This window comes from Nicotiana sylvestris, chromosome 3, assembly GCF_000393655.2.
Source record: "Nicotiana sylvestris chromosome 3, ASM39365v2, whole genome shotgun sequence".
NCBI lineage: Eukaryota > Viridiplantae > Streptophyta > Magnoliopsida > Solanales > Solanaceae > Nicotiana > Nicotiana sylvestris.
Genome location: NC_091059.1, coordinates 202,358,409 through 202,380,557, shown reverse-complemented (window position 1 = coordinate 202,380,557; position 22,149 = coordinate 202,358,409). Strand labels below are relative to the sequence as shown.

The following is a 22,149-nucleotide window of genomic DNA, read 5'->3' as shown; positions in this document are numbered from 1 at the left end:
GAATTCATCCAAACTGAGCCACCTAATGAGTCGGGCGAGCCAACCCAACCTTCGGACGAGAATGCTGAAAGAATATGGATGGAGTCTGCTGGCGGTCCAAAATGGGGGAAGGTATACGGGCTTCCTACTAAGAAATCCATCGCTATAAGTGTGAAATGCAAGGAATAGGGACTTACTCGCAAGGCGAGCAACTTAATGGGGAGAGCCTCTCCGCTATTCGGGAGACTGTGACAAAGCTCACATCCGAGTTAGAAGCGGCCAAGGAAAGAGAAAGGGTTAGAGATGCTCAATTCCTTGGTATGCAAGCTCAGATCAGAACTCTCCTATCTACTAGAGCTTTTCCATTGCCCCGGTCTCGTGAGTCATCGCTGGAGGCTCGACCTGCACGTGATCGTTCCTCCTGTCCTCCCCGTGATCGTTCTTCCCGTCCTCGACAAGACCCTTCTCTGTACCGTCTTGTAGATGAAGGTTCATCATACGGTGAGGTGATGCTGTACAAAACACTCCTTGACTTTTATATACTTTGAACTAGACAAATAGAACCGGTTTTGAACTAGTTGTAATAAGTTTTAACTTGGTTTGGAATTTTTTAGTTCTATTGAACTTCAATTTGTTAGTTTTAATGTATTTATTGAATTGTGTTGTTGTTGTTGTTGTTTAGGGATTTTGGTATGCTGACAGGTGGTGTAGCTGCCAAAACATGCATTTTATGCCAAAATTAAAATCCAGAAAACCGACCAAAGTTGGTCGGTTTCTAATTAAAAAAATAATTTTCTACTGATTAGCGACCAAGGCTGGTCGCTTAATAATTAAAGGAATACCTTGGAACCCATAAGGGATTTACTTCTTAAGTTTAAAAAAAATTAAAAATTAAAAATTACCAACCAAAGTTAGTCGGTTAATGAACAAGGACAACCCAGATTTTAAAGTTGGTCGGTATGGTTAAATTTTAATTTTTTTTAAAAAAAATATATTTTATTTTACCGACCAACTTTGATCGCTAATTTTAAATTTTAATAATTAATAAAATAACGTAATTTAAATATACCGACCAACTTTGGTCGGTAAAATTAAATTATTAAAATATATTACCGACCAAAGTTGGTCGGTATGTGCTTTAAATTTAATTTTTTTGAGAAGAACTACCATGCTGGCGGTTCCTCTAATGTTTGCAAATGATGTATTTAGGGTAGACATCCTAAGAACTGTAGTTAGAAAAAATTTGGCATGTAATATTGATATATATATAAAATTTCCCTTTGACCAAAAAAAAAAAAAAGGGAAAGTTGTAGTTGTTATAACTTAATATGTTTCAATACTACAAATGGAAAAACATTAGGCTATTTGTAAAGCTTACCATAATTACTGGGTTTAATAGCTTTAATTTAGTCCAATTTATGCACCAAACTTATGTTCTGTGCCCAAACTAATATTTGTGTGTGTATGTGTACTTTTACCATTTAAGGTGAAAAAGATAACTAGAGATTTGATAGACTCGGATATAACATGGGATTTAACGTGAACAGAAAGCATTTACTCATGTAGATATCATGGTAGTAGCTTTTAAGAGGCTCTCAGCCGGTCAATACATTATACATGAAAATGGTGTTCTACATTAATCATGCAACATTTGCTTTAAAGGAAATAAATGAAGTTTGTAGTAAAAAGATACACGACAATGTCAATAGTACTATCTATGACGTTAAGACAATTTGCCATTTAATGGATGAGAGGAAAGTATTAGAAGTACTGCATTTAAGTGTAAAATGTTGTGACGAGTTCAATGTAACTGGATTGCACACCCCCTTTGCTAAAATTTTGACCTATTGTGGCTTGGACATTTGCATGTACTTCATTTTGACTGCGCAAATGTTTTTTTATAGGTCAATGACTACAATTTAAACTTATTCGCAAAAAATATTTCATGAAACTCGATGTCTATACTAAATCAAATAATTCAACTTTAAGATACAAATCAAATTGAAAATTTATTACGATAGATTTTGATATGAATGTTTGATGCGAATAAATTTTTATCATATCAACGACGAGAGGCGAGGCCGGTTGGAGTGTGGTGGGGAGTAGGGGAGCGTCATATGCGCATCACCAGGGGCGGATGCACGCTTCCTCAAGCGGTGTCATGCGACACCGCTTCCTCGGAAAATTTTACTAAATATATGTATTAATACTGTACAGAAACGGATAAGTAAGAAAAAATGACACCACTTGACATAAATTGTGACTTAGTATGTTGGTTTTGTGCTTGTTTGCTCTAAGAGGTCAAAGGTTCAAACCTCAACTAGCACATTTTTCTTTTGTAAATATTTGAGAGAGCCTTTGTAGTTAAAAATTGTGATGAAGTAGAATTGAATTCAAAATCTTTTTTAACTTAAGACTCAACAAAACCAATAAACTAAGGTTATTTCTTGTCTAAAAGTATGATAATCAAAGTAACATTCCAGTTCTTTTATAAATTTCGACACCACTTACAAAAATTCCTGCATACGCCCCTGCGCATCACGCATCACTCTTGTCCTTATAAAAACAAGTGGAGTGACGAGAGAAAAACAGCAACATCGTCAGTAAACTGTGGTTGTGTGTTTTTGGTTCTTACTCCTTTGTCCTCTTTCACCATTTCTTTTTTCCTTGGTTCCAGGCTCGCCATTTATTTAGACATAAAGAAAAACTTTTTAAATACTCGTACAGTTGTTATTATTCTTATGAAAACACTCACTTTGAGGAGGAGGTGACTAATGAAAATGACCTTAGATAATAAAGTGGCTTGTCTTTTGCGATGGATCTAAGAATTTTATCTGCTGTATGTTTAACTTCTTATGAGAGTTTTGTAAAATTGAGAGTGACCTACATACCATGGCTTGTCTTTCTCAACTGTAGTAGAATTTATCTCCATTCAACATTTTTGTAGTAAAACCTGATTTGCATAATTTCATTTATTGTTCTTTAATCACGGGACTTCAGCTTTAAATATGATGCATTTGGATAGTTTTTTTGTCGAAAAATTAACCTAAAGATCTTTGAGTACAAAGGGTACAAGCCATTTGCTGTAGTAAATGCTGTTTGTCTTCACTAATTTAGACAATCCTTTTAATTAAATGTTGTCCGATCGACTTGTCTCTTTGATTTGATTATAAGCTTTTCTGCATATAGTAATTTTTCATCAGTGGAAAAAAGATGCTTGAGAGGGAGAGAGTGACGTTCGTGTATATTAAGCCGACACAATCATATTATAATAGTTATGCTTTCTCCTATATTCTAATCCACCAAGAAGAAACAAAAAGAACATACACTAGTTTTTATATTCTACGTGGATCTTATTAATATAATATGAACTGCTTTTTCTGTTTAAAAGGGAAAAAGCTAATTAAAAGTGACCATTGTCCAGAAGAAAGCAAACCAATCTTCACAAATCCCTACTATCTGGCCATAAGCTCTCTAACTTGCCAAGTTCGAAGGAACATGTTAGAGAGGAAATGGCTCTTTAAAGTTCTTGTCTGCACAGGATATATATTGAAGACCTGTTTGGCGATAAATTTTGGCGGCTTGTTTTGAAATTTTTTTGACAATATTATTTGTTCATGGAATATGATCAGTTTTTGAGTTTTTGAAAACTTTGTTGAGCTAGGCAAACAAATTAAATTAGACTTCTTGAGCTGTTTTTCTCCAAACAAAATTAGAGTTATTTCTTTTGAAGTAAATTATAGACAAATCTGTAATGTTCCGCTAAAAGAAAGAAATATAGTCACATCCAGTATCTGGAAGCAAATTGTTATGCTAACATCTTTCTAATTTATTATAATTAAGTAGCCAAAGTCCAACTAGGTCTCCCTCCATGAAAATGGCGTGTGATAGCCGCTATTTAAGGTGGTATTTCTTTTTTATCCAGCAATTCTAATATTGAGCAAAAATAGCCACTACTCTATTAAATTAATATGAAAAAATATTTTTACCCTTTCTTCCATAGAATCGGAGCCCCGACAATGGCAAGAAGCGCAAGACAATCACCATTACCGGCGACCACCGGAACAACAACAACAACAACAACAACAACAACAATAACCCTAACCCTAAACAACTCATCGGAATCCTCCTACTCATCGTCGTCCGAACAGCAGCAACAACATACAACAGAAACCCTAACTCTGAAACTGAAACTGAAGAAGAAGAGTGTTTCCTGGAAGCCAGATACAGTGGATAACGAGTTCCTCAACAAGAAGAGCTCTAAGATTTACTGTATATTTCATAAGGCCTTTTGATGAGGATGACAACGATGACGATGAAAATGTGAATCAATCAAATAAGAAGGATCTATTGGTACAAGCTCAAAAGTTAAGGACAATAGGTCCTGAACTTACAGTTACAAGTTCAAAAGTTAAGGACAGTAGGTCCTGAAGTCCTGAACTTAGACTAACAAGCTCAAAAGTTAAAGACAATGGGTCATGAACTTAGGCTAAGAAGCCCAAAAGTTAAGGACAATATGTCCTGAACTTAGACGAACAAGCTCAAAAGTTTATGACACTTAGTCCTGAACTTACAATTACAAGTTCAAAAGTTAAGGACATGTAGTCCTGATGTCCTGAAGTTAAATTCAAAAATTAAGGACATGAGCAGAAGGGTATTTTCGTCCAGGCAGTTAAAGTTTATTAAAGCAGTGGCTAAAGATTAAAGACATTTTAAATAGTGACTTAAAAGTAAATACATGTGTTATTAGTGGCTAACCGTGCACTTCCCTCTCTCCCTCCTCATGCAACAACCAATCACCAGTCACTTTCAAATGTCACGTTTTAAACAACTCGTGTGCATGGAGCCATGGACAAACCTTGATAGTCCGATATCAAATTAATGAGATTTAAAAACCTGAATAGCTCAAGATGTGTTATTAAACAAGAAAATGAACTTCTGCATTTTATTTAAGCAACATTCCAAGATTGGTTCAATGGTAGAGAAAGGTTGTTTGACGGGAAAATGATACTATATAACCACTCTCAAAATAATAACCGAAAAAATATAGTACTATTTTGTGTATATATATGTTGTATACAAAAATTATTCAATTTTTATATACTTTTTCGACTACCAAGTAAATAGTTTCTGATGCGGGCTAAAAGTAATAATACCCCTTGTTTGACAGACCTATGTAAACATCGCGCTTTAAAGTACCGTTGCCTTCTGGCCTCCCCTGGTTTATATCATTATTATTCTCAGGTCTAATACCATCACATCCAGCACCTTGTTGAACACACTGAATTCTGCTAGTTGTTGCACCTAGCTCATAACAATCCATTTTTTAGCACTTCAAGGAAATACTAAATACAACCAATATCCATTTTTAGCACTTCCAAGAAATACTAAAACACTACCAATATCCATCCAACACTGTCAACAATGTTCGTTGAATATTTATTCAAAGCAGCTATAACTGCTATAACTACTAAAAACGCCTCCAATGTCTATTGGATACTGCTCAAAAAGTTTGTAAAATATATTATTGGAAGCAGCTCTAACTGCTTACTTATTTTCCCCTTTTATTCGTAAAAAGGGTAGAAGCACAGCTGTGTCTTCCTCTTCTCAAGAAGTTGTGGTATCAGCTGACCATTTACCGCTGATCATATACTTCTATGATTACCAGAGTCCTACAGCTTTAAATAGTTCTTACCATCATAGATAAAAGTCTGTCGAATAGAAGTCTATCTTTCGACCATATTTATTTTACTAAACCATAATATTGAATTAAACGCGACCAGAAGTTGTCGCACAACTAGGTATTGCAGGGTGGTTTTACATCTGAAGACCAGCCACCTGCAGCATCAACATGGAAGCTCATGTTAACTAACACGGCCCCAAACTGCTCTACCACGACCACCTCGTGTAGTGCCATGTCCTCGGCCACGATATGAGCCTTGAGATACGCCAGCCCAGTGTGGTCCCTGTCCATGACCTCGTTGAGGTTTTGGGATCTCTCCAAATGTCTGGAACACATCAACAAGTTTCTTAATGGAATGAAAAATGATAAGCATCTATAATCATGTGGGCCAAAAAATGAGGCCATTACCTCAGCATCTTTTTTCCTTTGTTCAGAGAGCTTCACTTTCCCAGAATCATGATCAAGTGCATCACAAGAAAGAGAATCAAAGAAATCATCCTTACAGTAAACGGGCTGCAGAACAAATAGGAAGTTAATAAATAACCAGACAGAAAGGCCACGTGCACAGAGCATGCATAGATAAGAAACCTTAGACAGCTAGGTCTCAAGTTCGAAACCCACTGGGTGCAAACAATTTCTGAGGGCCATCGGACTGGGTAAAACCTGAATTAACCGTGGTGCACTTGCGGGAAATTCCTTTCCGAGGGCCTGTGCACCCCCGGGAATAGTCGGGGCTCGAAGAGACTCGGACACCCGGTGCAAATCAAAAAAAAAAAAAAAAAAAAAAGAAACCTTAGACAGCTTATAAATCAACTTGTGTGAATTTCCACCAGCTTACCTTGCTATCATCTCTTACATGTACTTCTCTGGCTTCACCCTTAACACCATCCATCTCTTTGTCATCCTCATTTCCGTCATCTGATTCAGCTTTGTTATTTTTGCCGAGTAAGTCCCACACCTCTTCCTTATTGAACTTCTCATTCATCGCCTCAAAATCAAAATCCTCCTTAAATCTTGTTTTGACACGGGAATTCGGAGTCTGAAAAACAAAAGTTATACTGGGTAAAGATGTGAAACTATATTGTTAACAAACCAACAAGAATATAATCAAGGAAGAGCGCAATACTAAACGCTCACGTTTCCCTATTTGCAAAAGATTTGAAAGAAAAAAGGAATCTCCACTAAGGAGAGGGATGGGGGAACTGTAGGCTTTAAGAAGAAACGGGATATGCATCCAAATAAGCTATTTCTTGTTTATAAGGAAAGCAAATAGATTTGAAAAGGAGCGAGCAAACAAGTGTTTCACAATAACAATATATGGAAGATGGGAAATCATAAAACTAGACACAATTAATTATCATATGTGACAAGAATCTATAGTGATACTTTGAACGTAACCATGGTAGAAACTAGAAAATGTACACGTGAGACAAGAATGCAATTTTGGAATAAGAGAAGTGGATAAAACAGGCAGGTACATCAAAATAAGGAAATTTGACATAACAGAACTACATAAGGCTTAAGTTGTTCCATGCAGTAAAACTTAAAAATGAAGTCCAGAAAGTATCGCTACCAGGACTCCTCAAGGATAGCATGTCTACTCAATATTTTTCTTTAATAAAAGGTCTAGTCAAGAATACTCAATGAGATGAATTCCTCAAACAATGGTCACCTTAGCTCCACGTCCCCGAAAATGACTTCCCGCATCACCATGATTGCGCAACGGAACACCATTTAGGTGGAACTGTGGAAAGGGGAAAAAGGAGGATGTCATATGCATAATAATAAGAAGACAAGTAGACAACTCTGAAATTTTAAAAAGAAAACAGAAATAGGCCACACAAGAGAATACAAGTAGAGAACTTTGACAATCAAAAAGGAAAAACCTAAAAGAAAGAGGCATTTTTTTCTGAAGAAATGGGATAAGAAAATAAACAAGGAGAAGAAAGAAACATATCCAACTGGACTGACCCTCTTCCTCTACTCTGATGAGGAAGTAAAGCAGTCCCAACAAGCTGGGAGGGGGAAAATTAATAATCATTTATGTTAATTACTTTACAATTAAGAGTAAGTCATCAGATGGTTCACTACTAGTTAGCCAAAATGCATGTTAAGTATGGCAGTAATGAAAAAAACAGACATGTTCTAAACCTAATAAACTTTACCTCATTTCCTCTTCCAACCGCCTGGTTCCTTGAGCTTTGATGTATGGATAAAGCAACTCCATTTGCCTGAAACGAATTACAAGAAAGAGCAAAATTCACTTCCGACTATAGAAAAACTTGAACTCTCTTTTTGGCTTGGCACCAAGGAAAGTGAGACACAAATGGAGTTTGTCTACCACCCGCAGGTTGGCATCTCTATTAAAAACAGGCCAAAACACCAGTTTAAACTAGCAATTCAAAGAAGTCAAACAAGTTTGGTAAGTTACCACATATCCCCTTCCTCGTGCACGGCCTCTATAACTAATATTAGTGGATGCAGGGTCTCGATGCGCCTGAATGCATAAAAATGTCCCATAAGACACATATCACTAATAGAGATATGTGATATGTGTTAAATGAAAATGGAAACAAAAGAGAGAATTACCTGATCTCTTCCCCGAGCAGACTGACCTTTATAATGATGAGATGAAGTAGATCCATGCAACTAGAAGGAGAAGGGAGAAAATAAAAATAAAGAGGGTGTTGTCAAGCACCGAAAAAAGTAGAAGAATATTGACTAGTGTTATTTCGAGACAAAGTAAGCGAAGCAATTAGAAGACGGAAAGAGGGCGAAGAAAGAGAAAAGGGAGAGTTTTCAAACACAAACAAATAATAGAATCTCCATGAAAGGAGTCAGCTTATGGCTTATTATATGCACTACCTAAGGGTCTAACTTTTTTGAAGTGTTAAAGTATGAAGCAAGTCAAGGCGGAAGATGCTTACATGTTGAGTTTCATAGCATCGAAGAACAATTTTGGTTATTATTTGCTGCTTTCATTTTTTTTAACCTTAATGTAGTTTACAAGTAAACTGCAAGCAACAACAGTTAACTTGGTTGTTTACTGATTAGCAATAGTTATGATTTAACTGATTATTGACAAGGAACAAAATATGGTTTACACACGAAACATAATTTAATAATAGGGAAAAGGATGATATCAGCTCATCTGTCTACTATAAGTGCCCACATCATATCATATGAGGAAGAACTAACCAGGAACTGAGGGAACAAAGAGTGGACTTACAGTTTTAGTTGTGGATTTCGGCAATGACTCCATGGGTTTTTCTGTTCTATCTGATGGCAGAGGTTCCACTACTGATGCTTGAGCAGTCTTTGCATCGATACGTGTGGTCTGCAGTGACCGAGACGAAGAGGACTGTTTCAGTCCTGACTGTCCCTCAATTGTCATGGGAGATAGTTTTGACTGCTTGCTGAAAGATACACCAGTTGTCTCTACACTAGATGTTACAATTTGAGAGATTGTCATATCAACTGAACTTGGTTCACTAGTTACTGGAGGCGGAGTAGCATTAAGTACTTCTGGTAAAGGAGATGCCATTTTTGGGCCAGGATCCACGGCTACACTTGAAAGAGCACTAGATCTATTATTTGGCATTGGAATAGATGACAAATTAGACACCAGTTTAGCAAACTGCCCCGGATTGGATTGAACAGATGGTGTTGGCAGCAACGGAGGCAGTGTATTTGGGGAGCTGATAGTACCAGTCAGCAGCAAGGGATGATGGTGTCCAGAAGAGCTGGATCCTCCAGCTACATATGCATTTACATTTTGGTACTGCACCTGCTGCTGAACCGGGGGGAGCAATGCCACCAAACTCTGTGGCGGCGGGGGAAAACGGTGCTGTTGAAAATGAGAAACACCTCCTGAGGGCCCAATTAATGTTGGCGAATAATTAGGCACAGCAGGCCGACTGATATTTACAGGTGGAGGAGGGAGCGATGAGCCCGGAAGGCTAGAACCTGATGTCAATGGGTCACGGGCCTGATTCAACTGGAAAGGTGTAACAGGTAGAATGGGTTGTGCACTGGTACTAACATTTGCTACTGTTGCAGCACCAGGAGATGTCGAGGCCATAGTTGTAGGTATGGTTTGAGGAAAATGAGACTGCAAAAAATTCACATGCACAAGGTTAGACAAGTCTCCATGATGTAATCAGAACAACTAATCCATATAGAGATGAATATACCTGTATTATCGCTGGATCGTCGGGAACAACTGATGTACTTTGAGGTGGTGGAGAAGATATAACCTGCAGATCCTGGGAAACTCAAGACAAAAGGAAAAGAGAGATTCAGAATGAGATCATGTTTTCAGAAGAAAGAAGGATATCTTTTATAGTAAAGATAAATATGTCTATTGTTAATTCAATTGAACTTTCATCAATGAAACCTTCCAGCTCTTCCATAGAATTCAACTTTCATTTCAGCCAACTGAAGATGAGAAGTCACTTTTTTCCTCCTTGAGACTTCTTCCCTATTCCGGGCCATAAGTTTTACTTAAACATTGCAAATAATATCTTTTCTATCATGTCTTCCTCTTACAAAACCAAATTGTGGGTAGATTAAAAAACGACATATACAGGATGTTATGTTCACCAACACGGATGACAAACCCGAATATCACCCACACGATGCCTACCTTTCAATACCACTTTCAGCACCCACCTGATGTAACAATCAGGAAGATCTCTTTTTTTCTTACCATTGGAGCCCTGAATGGAAACATATGTTACCATGCAGCTTAGATGAAAGAAGGAAAGAAGAAGAGAGAGCTGAGCACTTGCCCTCCCCTTTTTCCAATTCAGGCATATAATCCTTTGCTACAGAATGGGCTTATTAAGAGGAATCTTTCATGAACCATGCTGCTCTTATGGGTCTCCAAGATATATATTAAAAAGAATACATTTAAGTTGTTAAGTATATGTTGTATGTACGAGGATTAGATCGTTACATGTTCAGCAATACTGGATTCTCATCAACTTAGCTAGCTATTCTTGAACATAGCTAACCGACTGCTGAACTCCTGAATATAGTCTATATAAGGGCTTAGGACCAATATTGGAGTTCCAAGCTGGCAATTCGTAGAAGCATATGACAACAACAGAGCTATCAATATCAGTCTCTGACATTTTGAGCTTCCCATCCAAAAAAGAGAAACACATATCACCTTCTAATACCTATTCTCCTAACCATAATGGCATAATCTTTTTCTTTCTGGTTGACCACCTCTCAAATCCTTTTTTCCAGTGCTAGTTAGTTTTATCTGTAGGTCCTCGTGTATTTCTTATGCTGGAAAACTCATTCCTTATCATAATGTTATGCTTTTGTCTAGCAGTACTCCTTAGTATCTCATAATAGCCTCCTAAAACACCTACCTTTTAAGGTGTAGCTGAAGTATAAATTTTATTGAGAAATGAGAACTTACAGTTAACATCCTAAAAAGCTGTTCACTGGAGAGCATACATAAAGCTAATGACACAAAACATTACACAGTTCTGAACCCAAAATTAACATGTACCTTAACTTTCTACGTGATGATTTTTAAATCAAACTCATAAAGTTCTCAGAAGGATAGCATATACCACAACTTCATCAATACCCTCTACCCTGCCCTACCCCTGGTTATAGAGGTCTCATGCCTCTCAAAAGAGTTGCATTTGAGGAAGTGACAAGGGCAATCAGTAGGCTTAGTTCGATAGCTAAAAAGTATCAGAAGCAGTCAAATCGTTAACTATGAACATGATATTTGGAAAAGCGCCAGTAAAAACTGGTAACTGGAACGAGAATGTAAAACTGCAGAAGAAAATAACAAAGGGACGTAAGGATCTGTCATGCAAAGTTTCTCTTGAATACCTTTAACTATTGCACAACTAAATTAACAATTTCGAAGATAGCACAAGATCTTCCAATGAAAGCTAGTGTTTTTATCTCAACAGCAGCTGGTACTACTACTGCATATAGTGACCACACTTTGTAATCTAGAATAACTCAGATTAAAAAAGAAAAAAAGAAGTTAGATGAAAACTAGTGGTTTTGGCTTAATACAAGCTGGTGGTATTCTTGCATGTATTTCTAATCAGTGGTCTTTTGACAAGCTCAAAGGTACAAGAAGAGAGACAACCTGATGGGATCCGGTGCGTTAGTGCTGGTATGGTCGCATCCTTATATTTTTCCTTATCAAATAAAAAAGAAGAGAGACAACCTGATAATTGTCCTCAACCATGCATGCAGGAAGTGGCACTTGAAGAAAATAGGATAGATATATGAACATACAAAACAGCAGTTTCAAGTGCTTGACAAGACCTTCTTTATTCTCCACATTCGAAAACCAAATTTGAACTAAACTTTTTTGTATAGCTAACACCATCCTGGTGTATATATCTAAAACTATTTGACTTATCTGGGGGGAAAAATATTAAGCATAGGGTGAAGGAACGTCAGCCAAGCAAACTGAAAGTAAGAGGTTCAAATCACCAGGATCATAAGATTACCAACTTTTTTTTTTTTTTTTGAGGGCGTAAAGCAAAATAGTTTTCTTGGCTAATCAACCGACAAACTTTCAAAATTAATAAAACCAGTAAAAACCAAAGTGAATATTAAAAGCAGCTCTCTCACGGAACAAAAAGCTAACAATGTTTAACACCTCAAAGCAAGTTTTATTCATAGAATGATCAATGGCTGATGAGGACGCGGAAAACTGTCTTTTATTGTAATAGAAAGCACAAGGTACAAAACAAGTGAGCCAATCTGAATCATAAGAAGTAATCAGAACAGCTTCACAACATCCTAAATTGTTTGAACACAATCCATTCACCTCAAAAACCCTAGTCGACAAGTAAGAAAGGTAAAATGTAAGTAGAGCTCACCTTTATATCACTACCTCGGAAGAATATGAACTCATAGATTTTGTCACTAGGAGAGACCTGAGGTCCATCTGTTCTTCGTCCTTCTGTTCCAAAAGATTTCACTGCAGCCAGATATAGATTATTTAAGCGTCAAAAGTGTACATGATATGAAGCAAAAAGTTTGACATGAGAACAATGTTCTATACCTCCAGAACCAATCCATACTGATACATAAAGCTGGCCAAACAACTGAATTGCTATCAATATGAATAACACTAGATACATTTAAAATATCACAATAACAGATTGGCAAGTGAAAGTGTTGGTTTATGTTTAGTCAACAATGGCATGCCAGTTGGAAGAGTTGGTGGAAAGAGTTGGTGTGGATGCTAGGAGGAAGCTTCCTCCTTTGATGTGACATCAAGAGGAGGTAGTTTGATGTCACCAATGACATCAAGAGGAGGTCTTTACCTCTATAAATAGATGCACTCCTTCATTTGTAAAAATCATCCCAAAAATAATACAATACATTGTAGTGAGTAGAGTTAAGAGAGAAATTCTCTTAAGTGTAATTGGGAACTCTCCCATTCCTTTGTTAATAATAAAAAGACAATTGTTCTCTGGTGGACGTAGAATTATTTTGATCCGAACCACGTTAAATCTTGTGTTCTTTCTTTTACGTTTCCGCTAACAATTGGCATCAGAGCAACAAGATTCTTTAACGATCCAAGGAGGAAGAACAAGCAAAGATGAGTTCCATGATGTTTGAAATTGATAGATTCAGTGGACGCAACAACTTCAATATCTGGAAGATCCAGATGATGGCGTTACTGCGGAGGGAAGGTTCAATCCATGCTATTGACGGAAAGTATCCTAAGGATATATCAGCTCCCGACAAGGAGAAGATTGAAGGGGATGCATTGAGTGCAATCCAACTATCCCTTGCACCTAACGTGCTTTGTGAAGTGAGTACGGGTACCGAAGAGACGGCCAAACAGTTATGGGAAAAGCTAGAAGGGCTATACCAAGACCGATCAGTGACAACAAGGATGTTGTTACAACGGCGTCTTCACACATTTAAGATGGGGTCAGGTACTTCGTTACAAGATCATTTAGATGCGTTCAATAAACTTGTCATGGACTTACAGATTGCAGGAATTAAAAAGGAGGAGGAGACGCTTGCATGTGCTTTGCTATTTTCATTGACTTCAGGATATCGTGATATTGAGAATTCAATGATGTATAGCAAGGAGCCTATCAAGCTTGAGCAAGTGCGGCAGACACTTAACTCTAGTGATGTGCGGAGGCACATTGAAGGAGATAGAGATAACCAGACAAGTGGGCTCTTTGTGAGAGGCCGGACTAGCCAACAGGGAAAGACCAAATCAAAGCACAGATCAAAGTCTCGTGTGAACAAGAAGAATACAGAGTGTTGGGGTTGTGGCAAGAAGGGGCACTTTGAACGAGATTGCCCAATGTCAAAGTCCAAGGAAAAGGCGAGTGCATCTACAGTTGAACAGGTACATAATTTTGATAATGATTATGTACTAACAACATCGTGTAATAATAATAGTAGTTATGAAAACAAATGGGTGTTAGACTCTGCTTGTACTCTGCATATGACGTTCCGAAAAGACTGGTTTAGCAGCTACGAGAAAAGTGGAGGAACCGTAGTAATGGGCAATAATGCAACTTGTGCAATAGTTGGCATTGGCTCAGTTCGGGTTCGCTGCCATGATGGAGTCGTGAGGACTATTACACAAGTCCGTCATGTTCCTGATCTGAAGAAGAATTTGATCTCCCTGAGTACTCTGGATGAACAAGGCTACAGGTACATGAGCGAAGCAGGAACTATAAAGGTGACTAAAGGTTCTTTAGTCATGCTGAAAGGCAAGCTGGAGAACGGCCTTTACACATTGGCCGGAAGCACCATTGTTGGCTCTGCAAATGCATCTACAGTGCAGTTATCTAATGATGACAAGGCAAGACTATGGCACATGAGACTGGGTCATATGAGCGCACGTGGACTGGAGATGTTGAGCAATCGTAAACTTTTGGAAGGTGAGAAGATCAGCACGCTTGACTTCTGTGAGCACTGCGTTCTAGGGAAGCAGAAGAAGGTCAGCTTCAGCACTGGCAAACACAAGACAAGAGGAGTGCTAGACTACATCCATTCAGATTTATGGGGTCCTTCTAAACTTCCATCGAAGGGCGGAAAGAGGTATCTTCTCATTTTTATTGATGATTTCTCACGAAAGGTTTGGGTGTATTTTTTGAAGGCAAAAAGTGATGCTTTTGAAGCATTTAAAGAGTGGAAGATTTTGGTTGAAAATCAAATGGAGCGGAAAATCAAGTATCTTCGCACAGACAATGGCTTGGAGTTTTGCAATGAAGAGTTTAATGAATTCTGCAAGGTTCATGGGATCTCAAGACATAGGACTGTCAGGCATACCCCACAGCAGAATGGAGTTGCCGAGAGAATGAACAGAACTCTTCTTGAAAAGGCTCGTTGTATGCTCCTACAAGCCAAAATGTCCAAAGTATTTTGGGCTGAAGCAGTTCACACTGCTGCTCATATTGTCAATCGATCTCCAGCATCGGCAATTGACTTTAAGACTCCGAATGAGGTATGGTCAGGTGAACCCTCTAACTATTCATACTTACGAGTATTTGGGTGTCCAGCTTATTATCACGTTAATGAAGGAAAGCTTGAACCAAGGGCTAAGAAGGCCATATTCGTAGGGTATGTGGATGGAGTAAAAGGGTACAAACTTTGGTGTTTGTCTTTACTCAAATTTATAGTTAGTAGAGATGTCACCTTTGATGAATCCTCTATACTTGATCCCCGTAAAGTTTCCGTGGAGTTTTCAGGAAACAAGAACGACGAGCAGGTGGAGCTTCCGGTGGAGCTTGCCAAGGAAAAGGATCAAGAGACTCAGGTTAAAGATGAGTCAGAAGATGTAGACCTTGAAGAACTTGCTGTCAATGAACCATACACAATTGCAAAGGGGAGGGAGAAGAGGCAGACACGAGAACCGGAACGCCTTATAGATCAAGAAAACTTGATTGCATATGCGTTCGTAGCTGCACAAGAAGAGATTAAGGATCTGGAGCCCTCCTCGTATATTGAAGCAACTTCTTGCAAGGATGTTGTACAATGGCGGTTAGCCATGACTGAAGAGATGGAGTCTCTTCACAAGAATCAGACATGGGTCTTAGTGAAAAGACAAAAGGGGAAGAGGACAGTTGGATGCAAGTGGGTCTACCGAAAGAAAGAGGGAATTCCTGAAGTGGAAGATGCTAGGTTCAAGGCGAGATTGGTTGCAAAAGGATTCAGTCAGAAGGAGGGAATTGACTACAATGAGATTTTCTCTCCAGTCGTGAAGCATAGCTCAATTCGCGTGCTACTAGCATTGGTTGCCCAATTTGACTTGGAGCTTCAACAGCTTGATGTCAAAACTGCTTTCTTACACGGTGATCTAGAAGAGACAATCTATATGGATCAGCCTGAAGGTTTCCTAGCTGAGGGAAAAGAAGATCACGTATGCCAACTAAAGAAGTCTTTGTATGGTTTGAAGCAATCCCCTAGACAGTGGTACAAGAGGTTTGATGCATTCATGACTACACATGAATTCTCAAGGAGTGCATTTGATAGCTGTGTGTATCACAAGAAGATGTCTGGTAACTCAATGATTTATTTACTGTTGTATGTTGATGATATGCTTATTGCTGCTAACAACATTACAGAGATAAATGCTTTGAAGAAACTGTTGAGTAAGGAATTTGACATGAAGGATTTAGGAGCTGCAAAGAAAATCCTTGGTATGGAGATTTCAAGAGAAGACGGTGTTGTACATCTTTCTCAGAAGAGGTATATTGAAAGGGTTCTCGAGAGATTCAATATGCATACGTGCAAGCCAGTAAGTACACCATTAGCTCCTCATTTTAAACTTTCAGAGTAACAAATGCCTCGGTCCGAGGATGAGGTGGAGCATATATCAAAGATTCCTTATGCCAGTGCAGTTGGTAGCATTATGTATGCTATGGTATACACACGTCCAGATATTGCTCAATCTGTAAGTGTGGTAAGTAGATACATGTCCAACCCAGGAAAGAGGCATTGGGAAGCTGTCAAGTGGATATTGAGATATCTCAAAGGAGCTTCTGGTGTTGGTCTTACCTTTCGAAAAAGTGGTACAGGTATTTCAATTCTCGGTTATGTGGATTCTGACTATGCAGGAGATCTTGACAGAAGAAGGTCCACAACTGGATACATCTTTACCCTCGTTGGCAGTGCCGTCAGTTGGAAGTCGACTTTGCAGTCGATTGTCGCTTTGTCTACGACAGAAGCAGAATACATGGCAGCAGCGGAGGCGGTAAAGGAAGCTATCTGGTTGAAAAGTTTAGTAGCGGAATTGAGTTTGGTTCAGCTGGAATCAACTCTTAGATGTGATAGTCAGAGTGCTATTCATCTAATGAAAAATCAGAGATTTCATGAGCGCACTAAACACATTGATGTCAGATTTCATTTTATTCGAGATGTTGTTGAAGAGGGAACTATCAAGGTCGTGAAGGTTATCACAGACGATAATGCTGCAGATATGTTGACCAAGATAGTCCCACTCGCTAAGTTTGCACACTGCAAGGACTTGGCGGGGGTGTGCATCAACTGATGCAACTCCGAAGAGAACAGTTGTTAGGTGGAGGTGGTATGTTCAACAATGGTTTGATTCTTCTTGTTTCTTACAACGGGGTTGCCCAGTAAGCTTAGAAGTTTTGGCCAGAGTTGTTCACACGCACACTCGAAACGCAAACCAAGGTGGAGATTGAAAGTGTTAGTGTATGTTTAGTCAACAATGGCATGCCAATTGGAAGAGTTGGTGGAAAGAGTTGGTGTGGATGCTAGGAGGAAGCTTTCTCCTTTGATGTCACCCATGACATCAAGAGGAGGTAGTTTGATGTCACCAATGACATCAAGAGGAGGTCTTTACCTCTATAAATAGATGCACTCCTTCATTTGTAGAAATCATCCCAAAAATAATACAATACATTGTAGTGAGTAGAGAGTTAAGAGAGAAATTCTCTTAAGTGTAATTGGGAACTCTCCCCTTCCTTTGTTAATAATAAAAAGGCAACTGTTCTCTGGTGGACGTAGGATTATTTTGATCTGAACCACGTTAAATCTTGTGTTCTTTCTTTTACGTTTCCGCTAACAGCAAGAAACAAAATACAGGAAATACAAAATCATCATATTGCTTGACAAAATGGAGATCAGTAAGTAAAAGATTGGCTTTTTTGGTTGCCTGTAGTAAACAATTTGTAATTTCTTTTACACAAAGAGAAAGAGCTTTATTTCCAAATAGTAGTTCTAGAAGTTATCATTCATTTCTAACCAATACTCTATTTTGAATTCGTCAACATGCCTTTAAAGCAACTGGAAGCTTCATTAACTGAATCCAGATATTCTTCCTTTTACGTGCTTACTAAGGAGACTGACAGAGATACAAAATCGAGAAGGGCCTACTTTCCAATTTACATGTATGGATTACACCTCAAATTAGATATTGATTCAATGACAGACCAATCAGTCACCAGGAATCAAAATCTTGCATTACGCCTAATATTTTTGGAAAAAATACATTATGACTATTTTTTATTATAGCATTTACCTACCACGCAAATCATTTTGGTCAGGCATGCATGTTTGTACATATTCGCCTATGCATGCATGAATTATGCAGAATTTAGGGTGTAAAGATGCACAGATGGCTACAGAAGTTCCTTAAGCCTTTCCATATTTTTTTGTCATAACAGCAGTGTTGGGGCCGACTTGAGAGCACATCGACTATTCCACCAAGTCCCTACTGCCTTCCATCAGTACACGTACCGAAACAAGACTTATGCATGTGTGAAATCACCTACTAGTATTTTTTGTCTCTGCTGAGATTTGAAACTCGGTTTCCACCGTTTTCATCCACTTTGTTGACCATTAGACCATGCTATTGTTACCCTTGAGATCTTCATTTAATCTGCATGACCAAACCAATGCTACCCAAACCACCACCCTTTTATGGTTGAATCTTGAAAATAATAATTTCTTGGAAGTTTGGAACTTCAATGGTGAATTTCATGAAGAAGTAATTCACCTAATATGAGGGTATACTAACACGTCCAGTACCCAATACGTAGATGACCTAGTTTTACATCATGGAGAGGTTTGTCCCGTAAGATGATTATAAGCAGCATTAGAGCATCATATGCCATTTCATTCACTTCTTTTTTCTGTTGTATGTTACAACAAGTCTTTAGATGCAAACATTTATGACTATATTAATGTCTTTGCCAATTTCCAAAAAAACATTATATCATAGAACCTTTCTCCAAACAAAAATCAGCTAATAAGACTTCCTAGATTTTCCAAATGATCAGGAGAAAATGCATAGTTACTTTCTAAATATGGACTTAGATAACTATAAATACTCAGTTAACCATGAATCACGATATACATATTGAAAAATATATAGAAGTAACAAAAATTCAACTTTTTTATGACCAAGAAATCTGCCTGGGGCCAACCCTTGGGACCAATTGCAGCCTTTGAAACCGGGCATAATGGGCCCACCCTTCTATTGTTCTCCATTTAAATACCAGGCTTAGTGTAACCAAAAATCCAACTTGTCTAGCACTTTACATTAAGATGAGCTTACTTAGGAACAGTACTCTAGTAAGTGTTATTCCCTCCATCCCAGAATGAATGGTGTTATTCAGAGTATTGAGGTAATATAAAAGGATCTAATAATCAAATATAAAAATAAATTATGGACATTGATTCATTCATCATTTGAGAATGGAAGTTCAAGTATTGAGCTAAATAATGAATACTTTAAACCATGGCTCTTAAATAATTGGAATATTTTGAAAAAGAAAATGAGTCTAAAAGAATAAATGAGTCTGAAATAAGTCTTGGTAAATGTTTGACTCTTCAAAACAGTTATTCAAAATGCGATAGAAGTAATAGAATAGATTTGTCACAGGAAGTAGACCTACAACAGAAGAAAATCAATTGTAAAGATATATATATAGAGAGAGAGAGAGAAAGAAGCATTCACCAAGCCGGTCTAGAATGGTGTGCAAAATTCTGGTCTAATATATCTTCAAACAAAGTTAACAATTTCCAGTTTACCAACTGTGTAATAATTATAGATGCTTTATTTCAAAATAATTATAGATGTCACTTTCTTTCAAGTCAAACATGATCTTCTGATCGACGTGACAACCTCCACTTCCAAATTCACAAATCACAGGCAAAACAAGGATGTGGACGGCAATGGAAGAAGAAGACAGAAGAAAACTTAGCAGCATGACGAATCTTGCTCGAAAAGGAGATGCAGGTGTAGACTCTATGATCCCAGTTACATGTATGCATCTCAAAGTTACCCTCGGTATTGAATAACGCTGCATTAGGTATAATTGAATATCCTACTAAGATTTTTGCTTCCTCATTTGGTGAATTCCTATGGTGTCATTAAACTTCTGAAGATTCTTAATTAGTTTTAAGTGGCAGCTCTATCATATTGCTTGGTGCTGTTAGGTTTTACACATGCCCTAACAAAGTAATGAGAAACAATAGTTTTATGGAACTTTCGACGACTCATTCTCTATCTCCTTGCACCCTTGAATCTCTTATTTTTTGCAAAGTACCATACATGGATATGCCCTAACAAAGTAGTTGAGAAAGAAAAGAGCAATGAACTGTCATTGAATTTCATCTTCCTTTTTTTTCTTTTTTCTTTTTTCTTTTTTTGCGAAGCGCTATCCATAGAAACCTTTTCCCTCCTATTCTCTCTCCCCTTGATTAAATGCTACGGAGTATCTGATTTCCATTTTCCACTTCATACAATTTTCCTATCTTTTCCCTCCCTAACACTAGATGACTTATATCACCAATCTTGAAAACCATGTGATTGATTTTCTTTTGGAACAGTCCATGTGATTGATTTTATTTTGGAACAGTCCATGTGATTGAATATTTACTCATATAATTTCAAAAGTTCTAATCTTTATTTTTCTTTTCTTGGAAAATTAACATCTTTTTTCCTTCTTTCGATATCCTCCCGAACAGAACTTCAATTATAACAGAAACAAATATGATAACTGATAACAACAGTAATACTAGCTATAAGTAAAAGATTCAATTTATTAATGCTGATCACCAGAACTCACATAACACACATGCACACTAAAATCACTACAGAATTCCAAATTAACAAGAGAATGATTCTTTCTCTTTATTTTTAAAATGGAGACACGAAACCCACAAAAACGCTAAGAATTGGCATAGATAACAAACGCAACGTTAAAAAAGACACAGATACAACCAAAAAAAAAAGAACAAAAATCAGTATCAGAGTAAGAGAAGGAGAGCAAAAAGTAGTATACCGTTACGAAGACCAATGGTTGAATCGTGAGAGTCGAGATGGAAAAGAAAACCTTCATAACGAATATCGGATTTTGAAACCAAACAAATGAGACTCCCAATGTAGGAGTCGGCCGTCTTGGCCGCGGTCACTGTCGCCGCTGCCATTGTTGTTCGAGTTGTGTGAAACCCTAAGGGATAGTTAGCGAAGAATTTATAGCGGAGGAAAAGAGAAGAGATTACAAGAATCGGAATGAGGAAGAAGAATCCAGATGAAACCGCTTCCCGTTTTTTGTTTTAGGTGTTACTTGTCAATAGCGAGGAACGAAGCTGTTTTCTGCCTTCTGCCAATGCACTGAACTGTTTTTCCCTCTCCATTTAATAGTTCCTCTTTTTTTTTTTTTTTTTCCTTTTGGTTTATTCCTTTTTCTGTATTCTAGTGCACAAAAGGGGTCCATTCCCACGTAGGAATTGGATATACTTTTTTTTCTTTTCAAAGATTTTTTTAGTAAAAATAGCACGATATAGCCAGTTTTCGGACTGGTCATTCAAAAATAGCCAGCTTTTACGAAGTCAAAGAAAAATAATCACTATTTTGCTGCAACAGAGATCGGTCCAGCATAATATACTGGAGTTCGGTGCACCTGTGTATGAACTCTAGCATATTATGCTGGACCAGTATACTTTACTGACTCCAGTATAATATACTGGAGACTGGAGCATCGGTGCTCCAAACTCCAGTATATTATATTGGACAATTATACTTGCTGGAACTCCAGTATATTATGCTGGAGTTCTAGAATACTTATGCTGGAACTCCATCATATTATGCTGGAGTTCTAACATACTTATCCTGGAACTCCAGTATAATATGCTGGAGTTCAAGCATACTTATGCTGGAACTCCAGTATACTATACTGGCGTATTTTCCAGGTTTTGAACAGTGTTTTCGCTTAGATTTATCTTTACATGAAAAATGGCTAAATTTCGATTACTTTTGAAACTGTGCTATTTTTGAACGACCAGTTGTAAATCTAGCTATTTTTGAATTTTTCCCTTTTTTAAGGACCTTGACTATTAATCTATTACTCCATGAGATAGGACATAGACAAGAAAATATACCTAATATCTCTATTCGAGTTCCTATTACAGTCAAATCTCTTTGTAACAGTCTCGTTTGTTACATATTTTTTTTTATATATTATAACATAGCAAAATAT

The 22,149-nt window shown here is 37.6% G+C and overlaps 1 protein-coding gene across 1 annotated transcript; it reads right to left on the bottom strand.

Moving 5' to 3' along the window:
* Nucleotides 1–5,322: 5,322 nt before the first annotated feature.
* LOC104238139 (protein decapping 5-like) lies at nt 5,323–21,281 on the bottom strand. Its single transcript, XM_009792425.2, has 11 exons — nt 20,953–21,281; nt 12,535–12,635; nt 9,856–9,927; nt 8,892–9,773; nt 8,252–8,311; nt 8,094–8,159; nt 7,828–7,893; nt 7,335–7,406; nt 6,501–6,701; nt 6,071–6,175; nt 5,323–5,987 (listed from the first exon to the last, which is right to left on the bottom strand). Exons 1-11 carry the CDS (start codon nt 21,095–21,097, stop codon nt 5,844–5,846), a joined length of 1,914 nt encoding a protein of 637 aa, XP_009790727.1. The 5' UTR covers nt 21,098–21,281; the 3' UTR covers nt 5,323–5,843.
* Between the last annotated feature and the right edge of the window lie 868 nt (nt 21,282–22,149).

What these genes read in the sequence shown, in the direction of transcription:
- LOC104238139 (XM_009792425.2), bottom strand. Translation starts at nt 21,097, where the DNA reads ATGGCAGCGGCGACAGTGACCGCGGCCAAGACGGCCGACTCCTACATT. An exon ending in AACCATTGGTCTTCGTAACG is followed by an intron (nt 12,636 to 20,952) that starts GTATACTACTTT and finishes ATCTGGCTGCAG; the next exon opens with TGAAATCTTTTGGAACAGAA. An exon ending in TCCGAGGTAGTGATATAAAG is followed by an intron (nt 9,928 to 12,534) that starts GTGAGCTCTACT and finishes TGAGTTTCCCAG; the next exon opens with GATCTGCAGGTTATATCTTC.